Source organism: Antrostomus carolinensis, unplaced genomic scaffold, assembly GCF_000700745.2.
Source record: "Antrostomus carolinensis isolate BGI_N321 unplaced genomic scaffold, ASM70074v2 scaffold8251, whole genome shotgun sequence".
NCBI classification, from domain to species: Eukaryota; Metazoa; Chordata; class Aves; order Caprimulgiformes; family Caprimulgidae; genus Antrostomus; species Antrostomus carolinensis.
This window is the reverse complement of record NW_010293454.1, coordinates 18,889-36,397: the sequence shown is the minus strand read 5'-3', so window position 1 is coordinate 36,397 and position 17,509 is coordinate 18,889. Positions and strand designations below refer to the sequence as shown.

Here is a 17,509-nt window from a genome sequence, read left to right as displayed (position 1 = left end):
AAAAGCCCACCTCAGTACTCACAGAATAGTTGTCCCAAAGAGGGAAACACACAACAATTTTGATCAATAGTGTTTTCCCTAGATCAGGAAAGATGTACTCAGAGAGAGCAATATAAAACTTTTTTGGGGTCTATGTATGCCACAGAATGATTAATTTTGTGGGTTAAGCCAGATTGCTTCCAGAACTATCATTCCAGTACTTCCCACAAATACAAGATTTAGCTAATATGGCAGTAGACTGCACTGGATCTGAAAAAGTAACTTTATAAAAATGTCCAGTGGATCCAAGTTATGTAAGTGTACATTTACATGAGATGATGAAAGTGATTCCTTAGTACAAATTCTGATTCATGCTTTACTGTTCATAAATATTGATGCAGAACTTCTGATCTGTTGTAAAAAAGGTAAACTCACTGATTAAGTAAAAACAAACACAATTTCAATTTTAACTAGGAAAAATATATAAGGCATTAAAACTGAAGTGTCTTGTTCCCATACTGTTTATGAAGACACATTCAAGAATCAAACAATAAACAGCTAACTCCAGAACTAAACTGGCTGTTGTTCTCTTGCACACAAGTAATAAACACCGAACTTGTACTTGACAGGGTTTTCTGATACACCAGTAGAGAGCAACAGAAAGAGCGCACAAGTGAGAACACTGGTATCTCCTGAAATCATGCAGAAATCACAATAAACTACAGAAACTCTGGAACACCATTAGAATGTAAACCAAGCACAATTAAAACATCACCAACACCCTGCAGCCCCATGGGACTAATTCTTTGGATCTCCTTATTTACTAAAATAAGTTACAAGATGAACCAAAGCAACCCTTAAAGCTTGAAAATGCAATCATAGAGACTTGACTAGCAGGACAACAAATTCAAAGAGACAAATAAACTAGACAAGCAAATACAGCAGTTTGCCTTTCAAATCTCTAACTATGGTTTGTGCGTGTAAGAAGAACACTAGAGGGCACCAGAGACAGCTAACTGGGCTGCAATACATAAAAGGAAGATTTACATGCTGGCAAAATTTAGTATCCTGTAAAATAATTTAATTTACTATTAACACCTCATCATCACCTTTGAAAAACGTGGCTGCAGTCACAGCTATCTTTTTGTAAAAGCACTGTAGTAGCTACATAAACACATCATATAGTTTGGTCAAGAACAGGGATTTTTGTAAAAGTTCCTAACATCTACAAAGCCCAACTACAACCAGAGTATACACTTACTGCTGAGCACACATTTAAGTTTAGACCCATTAGCAAAAGAGGTAAAAACTTAACTTTCAGCACACACTCAAACCCCATCAAATTAAATGGACGTTTGTCATGAAACAATGTTTAAGCTCGTTTTCTACCTCCTTTTAATTGATACACTTTGTAACAATGACTTGCTGCTCACAACTACCTTCCTATTTTTAGTCTTCCTATAATCAGTTTCTGGCTCTAAATTGCTGTGCATTTTAACAACATGCTCTTAAAAAGCTCTTTATGCCCCATGGGTAGCTATATTTCACTCGACAAAGTAATCTTCACATATTTCTAACTTCAGGACCCTTAAAAGACTACAATCAAATGTAATTATCACATATGTCGAGTGCTCTGGCTTAAGGGAAAAATACTATGAAAACAGAAAGTTTTAACATTGTGATGTAAAGTTACATACATCTAGACAGATACATAGATATATCTATACATACAAATACAAGAAAGATTCATGAAAGTAAATATAAAAACTTCCAGAAAAATACAGCCTAGTGTAGATTTAAAATACAGAATAATTCAAATGATTCAGTAGGTCCTTTAAAATAACTACATAAATACTGTAAAAATATAAACGAATAATTATAGCAATTACTTCTTAAGGTCTCAAAAGACGCCCAACTTCTCATAATTCATATATGATTAACCAAATAAACTTTTGTATGAATAAGTAAATAAGCCTACATATAGGAATAATGAATTATTGACAGTTGGCTACGTTGTTGATAGTGATCAATTACTAAGTGTCTAAGAAAAACAAAAATGGAGTACTGCAGCAGTAATTCCTTGTTTGAATACTCTAAAATAATTAAGCATTCCTCACATAATAGAGGCATTAAAATGTAAAAGAAAACATACAGGAAGAGTTGCTTGTTAGCTCATTCCTTTAAAGATCCCCAGAAATAAATATTTTGACATGTTTCCTGTGAGCTGCCAGGCAACGAGTTACTCCACATTCCCATAATAGAGCTGCCCAACCTCAGCATCCAGTTCACATCACACTTCAAAAAGTGCACGTGAGAAGAGATTGGTCACGTTTAGTAATGCTTAAACTAACATTTAAACTTTGATAGTGGGATTAACCTTCTGTAGAATATACCACTTGCAATTTTTGCTTAATTAAAAAAATCTGTACAATTACCTCAGTACCTATCAAAACATGTCAGTTTGTCAGAAGGCATTCTCATCACACAAGCAGCTCTTGTAACAGGCATAAAATCAATTCAGAGCACACTATTTATAATTATTTTATCTCTCTGGAAGGATACAGACATGCAGACTGTATGCAACCTGGCCATTTATTTACAGCTGTATAATACAAATTTTTGAACAGCAAAAAATATTTACATTACAATTGACAGTTTCCCATACTATAAAGTGTTCACAGAAAGTTGCAAAAACGGAAAATAAGAATCAATTTTAGGGATGTGACTCTTCCTCACTTGAAGGAAAACAAACTGAATTGATCCTGAAAATTAAGTACATACCTGTGAAATCTTTGCATGTGATTAATTCTCCAAAAACACCCGCTCCTCTCCATTCTACTTTCAGTTATGTAAGTCACTTAGAACCTGAGTGCCCATAACAACACGTATATAGCTGTACAAGAGAATTAAAACTATAAAAACCTATACAAATGTTAATGGTAGGGTTAAATCTGGTTTCCTAACAAAAGGACCATCATGCTTAGAACATTCTACACCTTTCTTCTTGATGGGTCCCAAAACACGTACCAGTGAATAATGAGCAGAACTGCTCACACTTTACATAGGAAATTCTTGAGGGTTTAGATCAATAAGTTCAAACCCCTGACAGGTTAACTCAAAACATTCTTTTTCAACAGTATATGGACTCAAATCACCACCCATGAGAGACCTTTAACATCGATAGACTCTACTTAACACTAACATCAATATTTACTCTTGCTTCTAGTTGTTACTAAATATGCATTTCTGCAGCCTTTAGTCTGCCTTCGCATTTCTACGGTTAGAACTTCACAGTGGTATCACCAGGAAAGATCCACTTCCAAGACAACTATTTTCCAAAATTTTTGTGCTGGGTGGTTATTACTTTCCAAATGAACAGTGACTAATTCCATAAACAATCTAAAAACTTTTATAGATATTAAAAGGTGAAGAAATAAACACATGACTTACTGTCACTACTACTACACAAGGCAACACAGGGACTGGCATTACCTCTTTCTAGAACTGCTGCCCCCATTGCATGGTGACTTATCAAAACCTATATTATCATTTGAACTGTACATTCAAATAATCATCCAAACTACACACAAGCAGCCCTGTACTTCTTCGGGGTTCTGTGGAAACTGGTACCTAAGAAGGAGGAATATGCAATTGTTATTTATCTTTAAAAACTTGAACGCTGGACTGACTTCATGCACTACAGCGCACCAAACTGGCACTCGTGTTATTTGCTTTCCATTTCCAGAAGGGAAAGAATAAACCAACAGAAGTGTAAGAAGAACTGGTTTATTGTTTTTCTGGCAGTTCCCCAAACAAGTTCAAAAGTGAAAGACATCATCTTTGAGCTTCTTTTGAAATTAAACATTATTTCAAATTTCATGGGGGGTGGGGGGGCGGGGAGGTTGCTGTTTGGTTGTGGTTTTTAAATGACAAACACAAATGTTCTGATGCTTTAATTTTTTTTCTTCTGTTTTTTATCCTGGTTTCCTTTAACAATTTGTGGGTCCATTGATCAATCTCTGCCTATTACTCTTATTACTCTCTTACTAAAATCTGTGCTATACAGAATTTCACTTAATTCAGGTCTCAATTTACCATCAGTATTCCTTATTTCACTCACTCATACCCTCACTTTTTCTATTAAAGCCACATATTTCCAAATTTTTTTCACTCAGGGCTTACCAAGCAATATGAAATTACTAAAGGCATAGGTTTACTGATAGCAAAAGTCATACTTACTACCAAATATCATATTAACAGTTGTAACTAAAGTAAGGATTTCATCCTGATTACAAGCTTTATCACACATTATTTTCAGAATTACAAAACTTTGGCAGCAGCACCAGCTAGTACTTCCCTTTTGTTTACTCCACTTACAAATTACATATCTTCTTATATTTTCACGTGGTTTTTCTCTACATGTGTAACTTCCCCCAAGCTCTAAGAGATCTATTCCTTCCTCCTACTGAAGTTTAAAAGAATGACACAAACTATTTTTTTAAAATAGCAATTTTCTCTGCCATAAGCAAAGCCAGCCTTTGTTGAAGAAGTTAAACTCTCAATCATCTTACCATGGTATTGTAAACACATCCTCTGAACTACTGTCACTTCAAACACACACATAGGTCTGTAGCAAATAGAAGACAGCCTGACTTACCTTAGCCCACAATGAATTTGACTATAGACTATTTGTGTAACCTAGTCTAGTACTGGACCTCTCTCACAGCAAACAAAACAGACCTAAGATTGCAAAGATTAACCTTTGTGCATTTTCCCCAAAGAAAAACAGTTACGATAACCTGTGAAGCAGAATTATAACATGTAGTTCAAGCAGTTACCACCCCCTAGCAATATGCATTAACCACCCATTTGAACTCTTAAACTTGTCTTCTTATGCTCTAAAGTATTAAGGCACAGTTTTCATTAATCTCTTTTGTGCTTCATATCCAGTCTACCTTCAGAGTCACTTTAAGTCCATCCTTCACAAATTTTACTTTGCATTTAACAGACCTACAGAGGCAGCCAGCTTATCCTGCTAAGGAACCAAACTACTTAGCTCAAAAAATACAACCACAAGGGCTTATGTAATGTCCAAATAAAATATATTATGCACTCAATATCCAGGATCCAGCTCTCCCAACATCCCTGCAAACATAATTTGGTATTAACTATTAATTTTAGTTAACCAGTTATAGCCTGTAAGTTAGCATCACCATAGAAAACTAAAAAGGAGTACAAGACATCAAATTACTAAAGATGATAAAACTATTTCTAAAAGAACTTCGGTAATTAACTCCAAGGATACTATATAGCATAATGTGCATGTTCAATGTATTTTCTTATTTTTCTTTTAAATAATTCTGAAGTCTTTTACAAGTACAGTAGTACAAAGGGCTTGCCCTAATAAACATATCCTTCTTTTCAAAATGTCCATATTGCTGAAGTTTTTATCCAGACTCTCCCATCCTTCTTGCCTATTTGTCACCTTAAAGTCTCATCCAGCAATCCCTCCACTCGAGGTAATACACAAAGCTTCATTTTCCGACTTCTCCCCTTAAATCTTTAATTAAGCTAAAGTCATGCTCTTCTTATTTTTCTACTACCTTTCTTTTCTGAGCCAACTAGTTTCACTCACGAGCCCCCTTTCATGGCCTTCTCTTATTCTAGCACTTCATCCTGTACTAAGAATTCAGCTCTGCCTCAAATAGGCCTCTTCCATTACTCACCTGTTAAGTTTTCAAACCTTTTTATTGTTTTCTCAGGTCCCCTGCTACTAACAGCAGGGCTGCCTCTAGCCTTCTGCAGGACTACTATTATTGCCCTTTAAAACTCCTCTACATCATGATCCTGAAAAAAAATTTGAGCAAGGTATGCTAATGCCAGAGCTTCCCGTGCCGTCTAGTCTTGTATCTCCTCTGTCTCTCTTGTAATCTACTCTGACCTTCTGCCTTATATTTAAGAGCAACTTCTTTCAAGTGGAGGCTGATTTCAGGTTCTGTTGATGCTCATGCACTAGTATACCATTACAGCCCCTAAAATTCCGTTAGTGTAAGTAAAAACCAACAGACTACAACTGCACTTATTTTTAAAAGCAACGCAACCTTGCAGTAAAGGTGGCTAATGGTATCCCAGGCTGCATTAGGAGAAGTGCTGCCAGCAGGTCAAGGGAGGTGATACTTCCCCTCTGCTCAGCACTGGTGCAGCCACACCTGGAGTGCTGGGTCCACTTCTCAGCTCCTCAGTACAAGGGAGACCTGGGCACACTGCAGCGAGTCTGATGCAGCGCCATGAAGAGGATTAAAGGATTGGAGCATCTCTCCCATGAGGAGAGATTGAGAGCTGGGAGGGCTCAGCCTCTTCAGGCTCATGGGGGACCTCATCAGTATGTACAGATAATCTGAAGGAAAGGTGCAAAGAGGATGGATCAAAGTCAATGGACACACACAGAGAAACACAAGCGGTTCCCTCTGAACATCAGAAAACACTTACTATGAGGGTGACTGAGCATTGGCACAAGCTGCCCAAGGAGGTTGTGGAGTTTTCCTCCTTGGAGATACTCAAAAGCTATCTGGACAGAGTCCTGTGCAACCAGCCCAGGGGGTTTAAGGCAGATGACCTCCAGGGGTCCCTCCCAACCTCAGTCATTCTGCGCTTTTGCTCTTTCAGCCCTGCTAACCAAAGATACTTCTGTTATTTTCAGATTTGAGGCACCTATCTTTTACACTTAGTGACAAGCAGCATCTCATTGTCTTTTTAACTCATAACCTCTTCCCTGACTGCACCTCAAAAATACATGGTGAAACTCCCATCTACTGCAATGGCAACACAAATAACAGATTCCTGCCCCAATCCTGGATTTGAGTTTCCCTTATAATAAACACCGAATAAGGGGGCAGAGAAGGGGCAGAAGTGCAGTGTTACATTGTGACTTTTGTACTCACGCAAGAAGCATGAGGAGTTGCTACATGCTTCAGTTGAGATGGACCAAACTTGTGTTGTACCCTTCCACCCAGTAGTAGGAGAGGGAAGGTGTACACCACATACTGAGCTGGCATGGTTTGTTTCATCCCTCCCTGGCAATCTTATTCCCCATCTAAACCTCAGACTAAGTAATTAGATGCCATATCTAATTTTGGGTTAATGCAAGACATCAACAACACCCAAATGTTTGAGGTCTACAGTTCCAAAGGCAATAGTAGGGAGGAAAGCATGCTAGCAAAAACATTAGGTTTTTATGTTGGTAGTAATATAAAGAGTCTCTTCAAAGATAACTATGCAATATATCAAGTCAAAAACATCAACGCTGCATGTCAAGTCACACATAGGCAATGTTTCCTAATGTAAAAAAATAAATAAAAAAATAATAAAAAAAAAATCCCAACCTTCTCTGCCTGTTTTATGACAACGCAAATACAGTCCAGAACAAACTATCTTTATAAGCACAAGCTATCAGTACTCTTAGAACAGAAAACATCCAGCAAACAAAAGACCATACTGTCTGTCAAGATACAAAACACTCCATAGAATCTGCCTGAAAAGTATTCCTATATATAGATCATCACCTACCACTCTGTAACACATAACAAGGATTCTACAGTTTGGGATAGGGCAGACTGCATTACTGCATTGCTCTTCTCTGTTTGCTCAGAGATGTAAGATTTCCACTAACATTCCAGTCTCCATCTTCTCTGTGTGTTATTCCTGCATGACCTTGGCTCTCATTGCATGTGTGCCAACACACTCCTTCGAAGCACATACTGCTTGTGCATTGCACAAGACTGCCCTAAAATAAATCAGTAGGGAGAGTAATAATGTCAGGACTTATTCCCAACATTGCCAAACAATTCTAAATGCAACCTGTCCATCACACAACCAGCTTCTCTCTTCAAACATACGCTGACATCATGTGACGAATGAAATGCTGTCACCATTTTCACTTCAGAGGTGCAACTTGATCCAAACCATATTGTAATCCACTATTTACTGTGCTTCATAACTAACTATTCTGTGTAATGAAAAAAAAAAAAAAAAAAAAAATTAAAAAGGGGGCCAAGTGCCCTGAACTGAAGTGAAAATTAAACCACTTGTCTAGAAACCCATACATGAAAGTGGAACCTTAAAAACAAAAAAAACCCAAAACTGTTATGTTAGTCTGAAAAGCTGAAGTTGACGTGGCTTCTTTTCCCACCTCCTAGAAAAACTTTATTAAAAAGGACATCTCATGGAATAGCCCTGATCTGGCTCATGCAGGATTACTCACAGCAGCATTTCTCATCATAAATAAGCACGGAATACTCAGTCCTCATAGGCTAAAAACAGGTAGAAACCTGGTAAAGAAAAGTTATTTGAACACAAGTACAGGAATTAGAGGAAAAACAGCAAATTTATAAAGTACAGGTAATTGTAGGAAAAAAAAGGTACACACTGAATTTTCTTCCTCCTCTTCTAGTTCTCTCTGCTGTTCCTCATGTCGCTTCGCCTTTATCTCCATTGCTTCAGTGATAAGGTCCCTTAAAATTGAAACTGGTTTTGCATTCTTAATAAATGTATGCTAGGGGAAAAAAAAAAAATCATTAAATTATATAAACATCACTAGAGTAGTTACACTTCAGATGTAATTACAAGTATTATTCAACACCACAGATTTCAGTGATAAATAGTATTTTACATTACACAATAATTAAAATCTGCACTAACACAACACACCTTTTAGCTGCTTCATAACTAAGACTTTAAGTATTTTTAAAGCGTTGGGAAATTTAATCATAACTGTTTCCTAGTTAAGGATATAATTGTCCAAATGAAACATGCAGTAAGCAGTAAATAAATAAGAGTGGTGATTGTCCGACATAGAAAAACAAACTTTTTTGGATATTCAGTTACAGAATTTAATTAATCTTAAACTGACAGCATAAATTAGTGGCTGTAAGCAGAGCAACTATGGCTGCCTACTTCAACAAATCTGTACTTTATATGTCATAAAACATTTCTTGATCTATGATACTAAAATATGGAACAAGCAAAAAAACCCATTACTTTTTATTAGGAAGATTAATTTTTAATTCAAGGCCATTTAAAATATCACTTCTTCCTTTAAAACAACATGTGCACAATATAATTTACATTAAGTTTGCTCTCTAGTAAACACCTGCTGTTAGAAAAATTCTGATTTTTGCATCATTATATGCAAATACAATTTAGGCAAAAAGTAACTCTAAGCACCTCATAAATGTATTATTAAATATTAAAAAAATTGTTCCACGAAGAACAGAACTGATGAAGCCTAGTGTCCTACACCTATTATTACCATCTGCTTTGATATACTAATACAATTACTCTCCTTTCACCTCCACGATCTTTCCCCACAAGCAGTACTTTCATTCCCACTCACACACACCCACAGCACTTCCGGCTCCATCACACATGTTCCAAACTCCAGCTGGGGGAAAAGGCAACACACACTAGGGCTGGACACAGTATTTGTTTTTCTGGCCAATAAGCGTGTGGAAAGAGGAACACTGAAGCTTCCCCTCCCCTCTCCTCCTCTTCTCCTTACTTGCACATATTAATGCAAGTTGTCTATCCAGCTGCTGGTCTTCAGTTAACTGTACTGAAGTATGGTTAACAGAACTTCAGATCTTTAAGGTCTCAAGTACTGATTCATACACCAAACAAAAATTTGTAACTTTCAATTTTTACTCTCCTGGCAGTCTACATTTTTGTGTCCTCACAGTGCAGAAAACAACAGTACTTATTTTGACGATTTAATACTGGAAACTACTTTGCAAAATTTTTATGTTCTCCTTGTCGTGGTGTTCACTGGATTTAAAATTTTAGAAGATGCTATTGCTAGCTACAGACAGAATAAATTTAGTATCGGTGTCTAACAGATGAAATTTCATAAGATCAGATTCTTATGTGGAGTAACAAACAAAGAAAATTACGAATAACATCTACCAGCAGCAGCTAAAAGTGTAAAAGAACACCAGACTATCCAAAAGTTTAATGAACTAGGAATCAGGAAAATAAAAGGAGCAAAGGATCTAGCAAAATTTTTCACTCGTCTCATTATCAAAGCAAGCCTATTCATAGGAAATTCTAGGTTCCATTTCAATCATCATAGAATATATTACAATTTTTCTAGAACCCCCCCGACATACACACCTCTCACTACCTTTTTTGTTTGCTTTTCCTTAGTTATTTGTAGGCTTATTTTGACAGCCCTGAAGGCAGTGAATAACACAAATACAGGAACAAATGAGAAAACTTTCTTTGCATTTTTTCTCTCTCCCATGCTCTAAAATGTGTGGTCCCCGTAAAACTACGTCCATTTCACAAAGTCTAAATCTTTCCTGATAGATCAGTCCCTCCTGTTTAATCTTCATAGCTCTTTGGAATCTCTCTGCTTTATTTCTATCTCAGTACCAAAAAGATGCAACTGTTAAATTTCTGCAGCTACCAGGAGCTCAGCTCAGGGCGTGGGCAAAAGCCTGGCACACTCTGCCCTGGCTCCAGAGGTCCATACCACCAACTGTGGCTCCAATTTAAAAGCACCCACTTGGCTATAACTCAGCTGAAGAACAAACTCCTTATACTGTCCATCTGCATCAGAGCCTTCTGAGACACAGAGCAACCTGTCTGCTTAATTTCACATGACTAGAAGGGCAAACTGAATATACTCCTTGGGTGGTCCACACTGAGGGGTAACCTGGGCTCAATTCCTTTACTTAACACTTGCCTAAATCCTGAGATCTATTGAAGGCCTCTAACCACAAAGCAAGGATCCAATTTTAATAGCAAGAACCAGTCCTAAACTATATAAAGAGCAATTAATTTTTAGAAGCAGCAAAGGAGAAATAAAACAAGGGTAGAGATACAGGAGCTGACAGAGAAAAGACCACAAAAAGGAAAAGAAATAAGGCATGATAATAGTTAAAATGAGATTTGCCCTTAGAAATTTTCACAACAGTTCTGATTTGAGACTAGAGGAAGAAAGCCATAAAACTTGCATTTCCTCAGTAACTTAAATACTGACCTGTAGCAGCTGTGTTGCTGTAGCTCTTTGTTCAGGATTTTTCACTAAGCATTTCTTCACAAAATCTGTGAATTCATCAGACCAGAGCTCTGGCTTCCGGAAGGTTGGAGGGGGATTTGTAGGAATCATAAAAATAGCCTAGATAAAAATCAAACAACAATAGCAAGTTTAAACAAAACACATCATCCCAGCACTGAAGCCAAGTAAATAAATTGCTTTATCCACCTTTCTTATCAGGCTAAGAATCTGGAAGACAAATTTTAAGTAAGCTAGGATTTCCACTCAGAACAAGATCCAGGAAGTAAATCCATCTGCTACTAATGTAGCTACTTCCCATTAGATTTTTTTCTTTTTAAACTGTACCCCATTGAGCCCATCAGTCATTATTTTATCTATTGCTGTTTATCTGCCTCAAGAGATTATTTTGTTCTTTCTGAAATTCCTAGTAGAAACGACAGCACTGCCTGTTTAAACAGACACATATAAAGTTACTGTGAAAAGTCAAGTTCACCTTCTCCTCTCTTAAACTGCATTTAGTTTTTTAGGAAAATTGCTTAGGAAATTTGGTAGGATTACTACATTCTTTTGCATCATACTTCTTCAGAAGTAATTTTAAAACTTACTTTTTACTATATATATACTTTTTACTATATATAAGATATAGAAACATATGCTAAAAGACCTAAGGCAACACTAAAAGATGACGAAGACAATCAAATAACTTGCATACTAGCAGTGAGAATTTACTTGAAATTGAAAAGGCAGCGTTTTACAGAAATTTCACACTGGCAAGAACCATATGCAGACAGATTTTTCAATTATGAAAAAAGAGTCATAGTATATTTAAAAAGTTTGTCCCACTTAAGGTTATATATATACTGTGCCATTTTATTTATTATTTTTTCCAGGTTTTCCTCTAATTATAGATTTAGATTTGCAGGGGGGGGAGGGGGTAAGCAGTAAAATTCTGAGAGACTACTGTAAAATTACTGGAAATTTTGAACTTCTGTATGTAATATCTCAAATTAGCATCATTGCTTAAAATCTACACATGACAGCAACACACTATTCAGAACTAAGTCTACTGACAGAAAATATGCTATTATTTTCTTCTAGAATCAGGTTCAATTCAACCATATTTTCCACAGTCAAAGGGAATAAGAGTTCTTCCTTTTGTTTTTCTATAAGCATAGGCAGAAACATGTACTCAGAAAAGCAGAAAAAAATGAAATGAGAGATATGCACACCATCAACATAGTAGAGGCACGAGAGGCTTCAGCTTGTGTTTGAAATATAGGGAGAAGTGAGAAGGAACTTCTTGAGATTTTATCCATAACTTTTTAAGAAGTCTGACTGCCCTTGAAAGTTGGTTTAACTTGTTCAAGCTCTCATTCTAAAATTCTTCTCATACACTGAAGAAAAGCAGAATCCATGCAAAAAACTGTTTAAAATATTTTTTCACTAAAATTATAGAAGTACTGCATAGTTTGCTTTAATTCAAATACTTAAACATTTACAAAAGTAATTTCATTATCTGCCTAATACAAGAATTACAAGACGAGAACTGAGCATTTTGTTTAATAAAGATGCACGCTGCAATAGCTTTATATTTTCAGTGGGCAGCCGTGCCAAACTTGTATATGAACTCAGATAGGAAACATGGCACTCTATTACCCTGTAATTGGCCTTACCTACTTCACTTGTGATACAAGATTGTCAGTACAAATAAAGTGCTTCTGGTATAAAGCAGTGGCTAACAAATGCAGCTGTTTCTGTCCTTGAAGGTAATGATCTCCTCTGAACTTTGAACTGATGACTTTTAATCTTATCTTTAGCTACTCTTAACAGCTAGCTCTGCAGTAGCTATCGAAAACACACAGCTGTAACAGAAAACTAGTAACTTCTGTTTATGTGGTGTTAACATGTGTACCTCCTGTTTGATAATAAACATTGACCTGTCTCTCCACAGGTAAGCAAAGCTTCGTTTTGGAGTCAAACTCAGCTCCCTTGTTCTGGGAAAAATATTTGCCTTTGCCAATTATTTTCATCAACTACACAGCAGTTAACAACCACAGCAAAGAACTGACTTCTTTATAATTCACAAAGGACAATGAGAAGAAAGAGGGAATTCATGAATCATTCTTTTACGGCAGGCAATAAAAGTCACCAAAGGAGATATTCAAGAGCTAGAGTTAGGGTCCTAAATCCACATTTATGCTTTGTATGTTTGTTGAAAATACCTACTTCAGAAGCTTTTATATTTACGTAATGCTTAAACTTAAATGCTTAAATTTTAAAATTTTGATATGACTTGAGCTATATGAGCTAAGAAAAAAGTTAGATGCATTTTTTTTAATACAAGAAAACATATAGAAACTATTTATTTCAAATGTTTAGTCCAACTTGTTACTTAAACCATACACTCGCTAGTGTGTTCCTCTCCCCCTCAGCTCTCAGAACTCCCTTTCATTAACTAGCCTGAAATGCTGGTTTTCAATTCCATCTTCCTGCTCTACTTCCTCAATTTGGCTTGCGTATTTCTCTGCATAAAAGTTAAGCTCCCTCTCTCTTTCAAAACAGTCTAAGATTTAGCTTTCAATTACTCCTGTTTCCTTCCAAGAAGCTTGCAAAGCAATCACTGGAGAATTATAAAGCTAGTCCCAAATCTCCCAGAATAAAAACAGAAGGCTTATCTGACAGGAATTTATTCCTCATTTTTGTTTCCCTTTCTTTTCAAAGACATCTTTTCTATCCTAAAAGAACTCTGTCCTATTTTAAAACAAAACTAAGCTGCTTCCATCACCCAGTTTCATGGGTGCCGAAGGGAGCAGGAAACCCAAGAGACTTGTTTTTTTCCTACCCTCTATTTCTCCAGTCCCCTGTTCTCCCAAACTATTACTTGTAGTACTTTTTTGCTTCCACTCCACTTACAATTTTCTCTAGAAGTTTCCCACAGCCATTTATATTAGTTCAGCTCTCACAGTAAGGCTGACGGCAATGCTCACACAGCCAGCATCAGGCAACTGTTGCTTAAAAGGAAAACCAAACCAACAGCACCAGCTAGTACTGGAACATCAGCTGCCATCCACCCAATTACATGGGCTGAACTGGCAGAAGCAACTGCAGGAAACATTAGGAGGAAATTGTTCAAAGAAGGGGGCAGGCTCTGACACACTATGAAAGAGCTGGGGCTTCTCTCCCACCTTCAACATCACCTTCCTTATTTCCCTAGATATCTGAGGCAGACTGGCAAGTCTTACTCAAGTAATACATCAAATATACAGCCAAGGTGTTAGACTGTATGATGCAGTCTTCAGTTTTAACCATTCGATCATCCTTTAAAAAAAAAAAAATATATATATATATATAATAAAATATATATCTAAGCTAGCTACAAGACATCTGAAGTCAGGCGTGAGGGACCATGGCAGTTTGATCACTGCTTGTCTTCACCTGTCTGTAACAGAGTCTATTCCAAATCTGTCCTGAACTGGTCCTTCCACCTCTGAACCTTGAGCCCAACTTTCCTCTAAATCGTCTCTCATACGCTGCTCTGAGGCAAGTCCTACACCGTGTAGCAAAACCAGAATCCAAGGCAGATTACAGCACACACATCACAAAGGGCGGGGGGGAAGACAGACCATCCATGGCAGCTTTCAGTGGCCACTACTGAATTGGGCACTAGAAAATCCAATACATTTTCTACCATAACTGTTGCCTGGAAGCACCTACCTGCCCAATAATCAGCAGTTACGATTAAGTTAAATACTGGACTGAGGACCAGATCTTAAACCACAGCAGAACTGTGCAAGTCAGCACATGATTTTGTTCTTATTATTCTTAAAGGGCCTGGCATTTTAAGTGAAGTCCAGGCTGAAAGCATTTTTTTCATGATGTTTCTTTTATGGACAATTTTATTGGCATGAAAATGTAATTACAGTGATGATGATGAATTAGGAAACCCCAAAAGAAAAATGAGGCCCTCATATAGTGCGTTTGGAATTTCCTAATTAGAAAATCTTTGCAGTTCATTCTTCCTGTCAGTCAGCGTAATACATCTGTATTTCACACAGCCCACAAACACATTAAATAATCAACAGTAATTCTGTAGAGGTACTATGTCTTTTGGGTTTCAGCTCTCTTAATAATTTACCTCTATTGTATAGTTTAAATAAATAACTTGTCATAAATAGCAGGAAATTAAAAGTACAACTTTTACTGTTATTATTTGCCCAGTATCATGAATGCTACTGAAGGAGACAGCAAAGATTTTTATTTTGTGGCAATTTTATAATTTTGATGCTGCAAAGCTCCAAACCTACAGAACCTACAGAGAGAAACTTTTTTATAAAGAGGGTAAGGATACAAGACATCCACAGGTAGTTTGAGACTCCGTAGTTTTTGGCACCACAATTATACTACTTAGTTTATCAACCTACTGCAGAAAACAAACTCCAAAATACATTTAAACTCAGTAACACGTTTTAGAGTACAAAATCCTACTAAGGCAGGGGGTGGGGTGTTAGCTATTGAATACTGTAATATTTATGTTAACTTTAGAAACAAAGAACCAGTTGAAATACACATTTTTCTCTTATGATACATGTCAGAACTTTCTTCTTGAATAGCCTTCAAAAAGGCTACTGAAACACCACTACTTGTTCGATTACACAACTCAACAGCTGTCTAGAAATTAAACATCAGCATGTACAAGGTGAGATACTAGCAGGTTCTATATTGGTTTCATTGAGCTTTTAAAAAAAAAAATAATCAGAACTACAATACTGTTACAACAAAGTTTTTTGCAAAACTTTGTAACAGTGAAATACAAAGTTACTGAACAACACCTCCTGTGTTTAAAGAAAAGACAAGGAAGTAGGTGTGACCTACTTCAGTGAAGATAATAAATTTACTTGTTAGAAGCACCCTAAAAGTCACCGTCTTCCTTCTCCTGTCTGCAAACACAGGAGTTCATTAAGATCCAGTGCACTCAACTTCTTGTGCAGAATTAAAACCAGGTCTGGTTCCGTTGGACATCTATCAGATACATGATCGAAAGAGAACCTCAGTATCCCCTAAGTTTGATCAAACCTCTAAATGGAATCTGAAAGCAGGATTCAAAATGTTTGAAAAGGTTCATTATCTTTCTGTGTGGAATATTACTTCTGTTGAAGCTGCCAATACAAATTTTTACTCTTCCTTTTCAGAAAGAAAAGAAGGGGCTTCTCAGTCACACGTCAATTCTTACTCAAACAATTATATCTTCTTTTGGGGGGGCAGTAGGTGCTGCTTCCTTACTCATTACAATGACAAGAGCAAAATGAACTACAGAGATCAGGAAGGAACCACTCAAATCAAAACTGTCCATTCAATGGCCCATGCAGTACTAGTTTCATCGTTTTCACTGACTCTCTCATACCTCACGTACTTCTAACAGAGAAGTGGCTTGAAGAAACACAGCAACAGAGCATTAATTTCAGTTTTGCACAGGAAAAGCTGAACAGTTTACCCTGAATTAAAGACTAGATAAATGCAGAAGTTGTCAAATAAATTTCATCCTCTTAAATTAACACTACCACGTTTTCAAAGTTGTGTTATAAAAAGCATTTACTGAATATATGTTCAGTGAATAAATACTCCAGACAGATCTAACCACCCAATGGATAACTGTTTCTCCTGTACCACAGCTATAACACATATCTGGTTTAAGCTAAAATATTGAAGAAGCTGTTACCAACTTAGGGAGGAAAAAAAAGTTCATTAAAGTTATGTATTTTTCAGTTGACCAGCAGTTATATTATTAAGCCAGATCATCAAAACAGAAACGAAACGCTTTTCCCTTTTCAGAAAATTTTTAAAAACTGACAGTACCAAATATTAACAAAACACCTACTCCTAGCAATAAAATTACATTTCCAACATTAAGCAAAAACTAAAAAGATTTCTATCACTCTTCAACAAAAAAGCACTTTCTTCACTGAGAGTCAGCAATGACTGTTTATCCAACTGAGAAACAGAATGAGAACACCGTACTGTTACATCCACCTGCCTCACAAGCTCCAAGTCAGGCACCGCCAGATTTATCAGCATAGGCCTGGATGCAGGAAGGGGTAAATGGAGGTTTAGTCCAGAGAACACCTGGACAAACAGTAACTGATACAGAATTTTTTATCCTAATTAAAGGAAATATATGTGACATTTATCATTCAATTCTATTGTGCTCACCTTAGTAGTTCTTTAGTAGTTACCACTGACTAAATCACATACACAATATTACATACAGTAAAAGTGACGTTCAAATTATTTTAGGACAAAATGACAGACACTTCACATATTAACATTAGAAGCATTAAAAAAAAAAATAAAACAAAGCAAAACAAAAAATCCCCCCAAACCACAAAACCAAACTCACAACTGTTACCAGTGGTTTAACAGCCAGTGTCACAAGCTTCCCTCTGGAATGACGACCTTTGCTGTTCAAAGCAAAGTATGATG

At 36.6% G+C, this 17,509-nt stretch overlaps 1 protein-coding gene across 1 annotated transcript in view; it reads right to left on the bottom strand.

Moving 5' to 3' along the window:
• Positions 1–17,509, bottom strand: part of LOC104532145 (serine/threonine-protein kinase 3-like) — a 45,457-nt gene that overhangs the window by 14,412 nt on the left and 13,536 nt on the right. Inside the window, exons 3-4 of the mRNA XM_029087283.1 lie at positions 11,015–11,152; positions 8,405–8,530 (exon numbers count right to left, since the gene is read on the bottom strand). Of these exons, the coding sequence (XP_028943116.1) occupies positions 8,405–8,530; positions 11,015–11,152 (264 nt within the window). The remainder of the gene's footprint in view (positions 1–8,404; positions 8,531–11,014; positions 11,153–17,509) is intronic.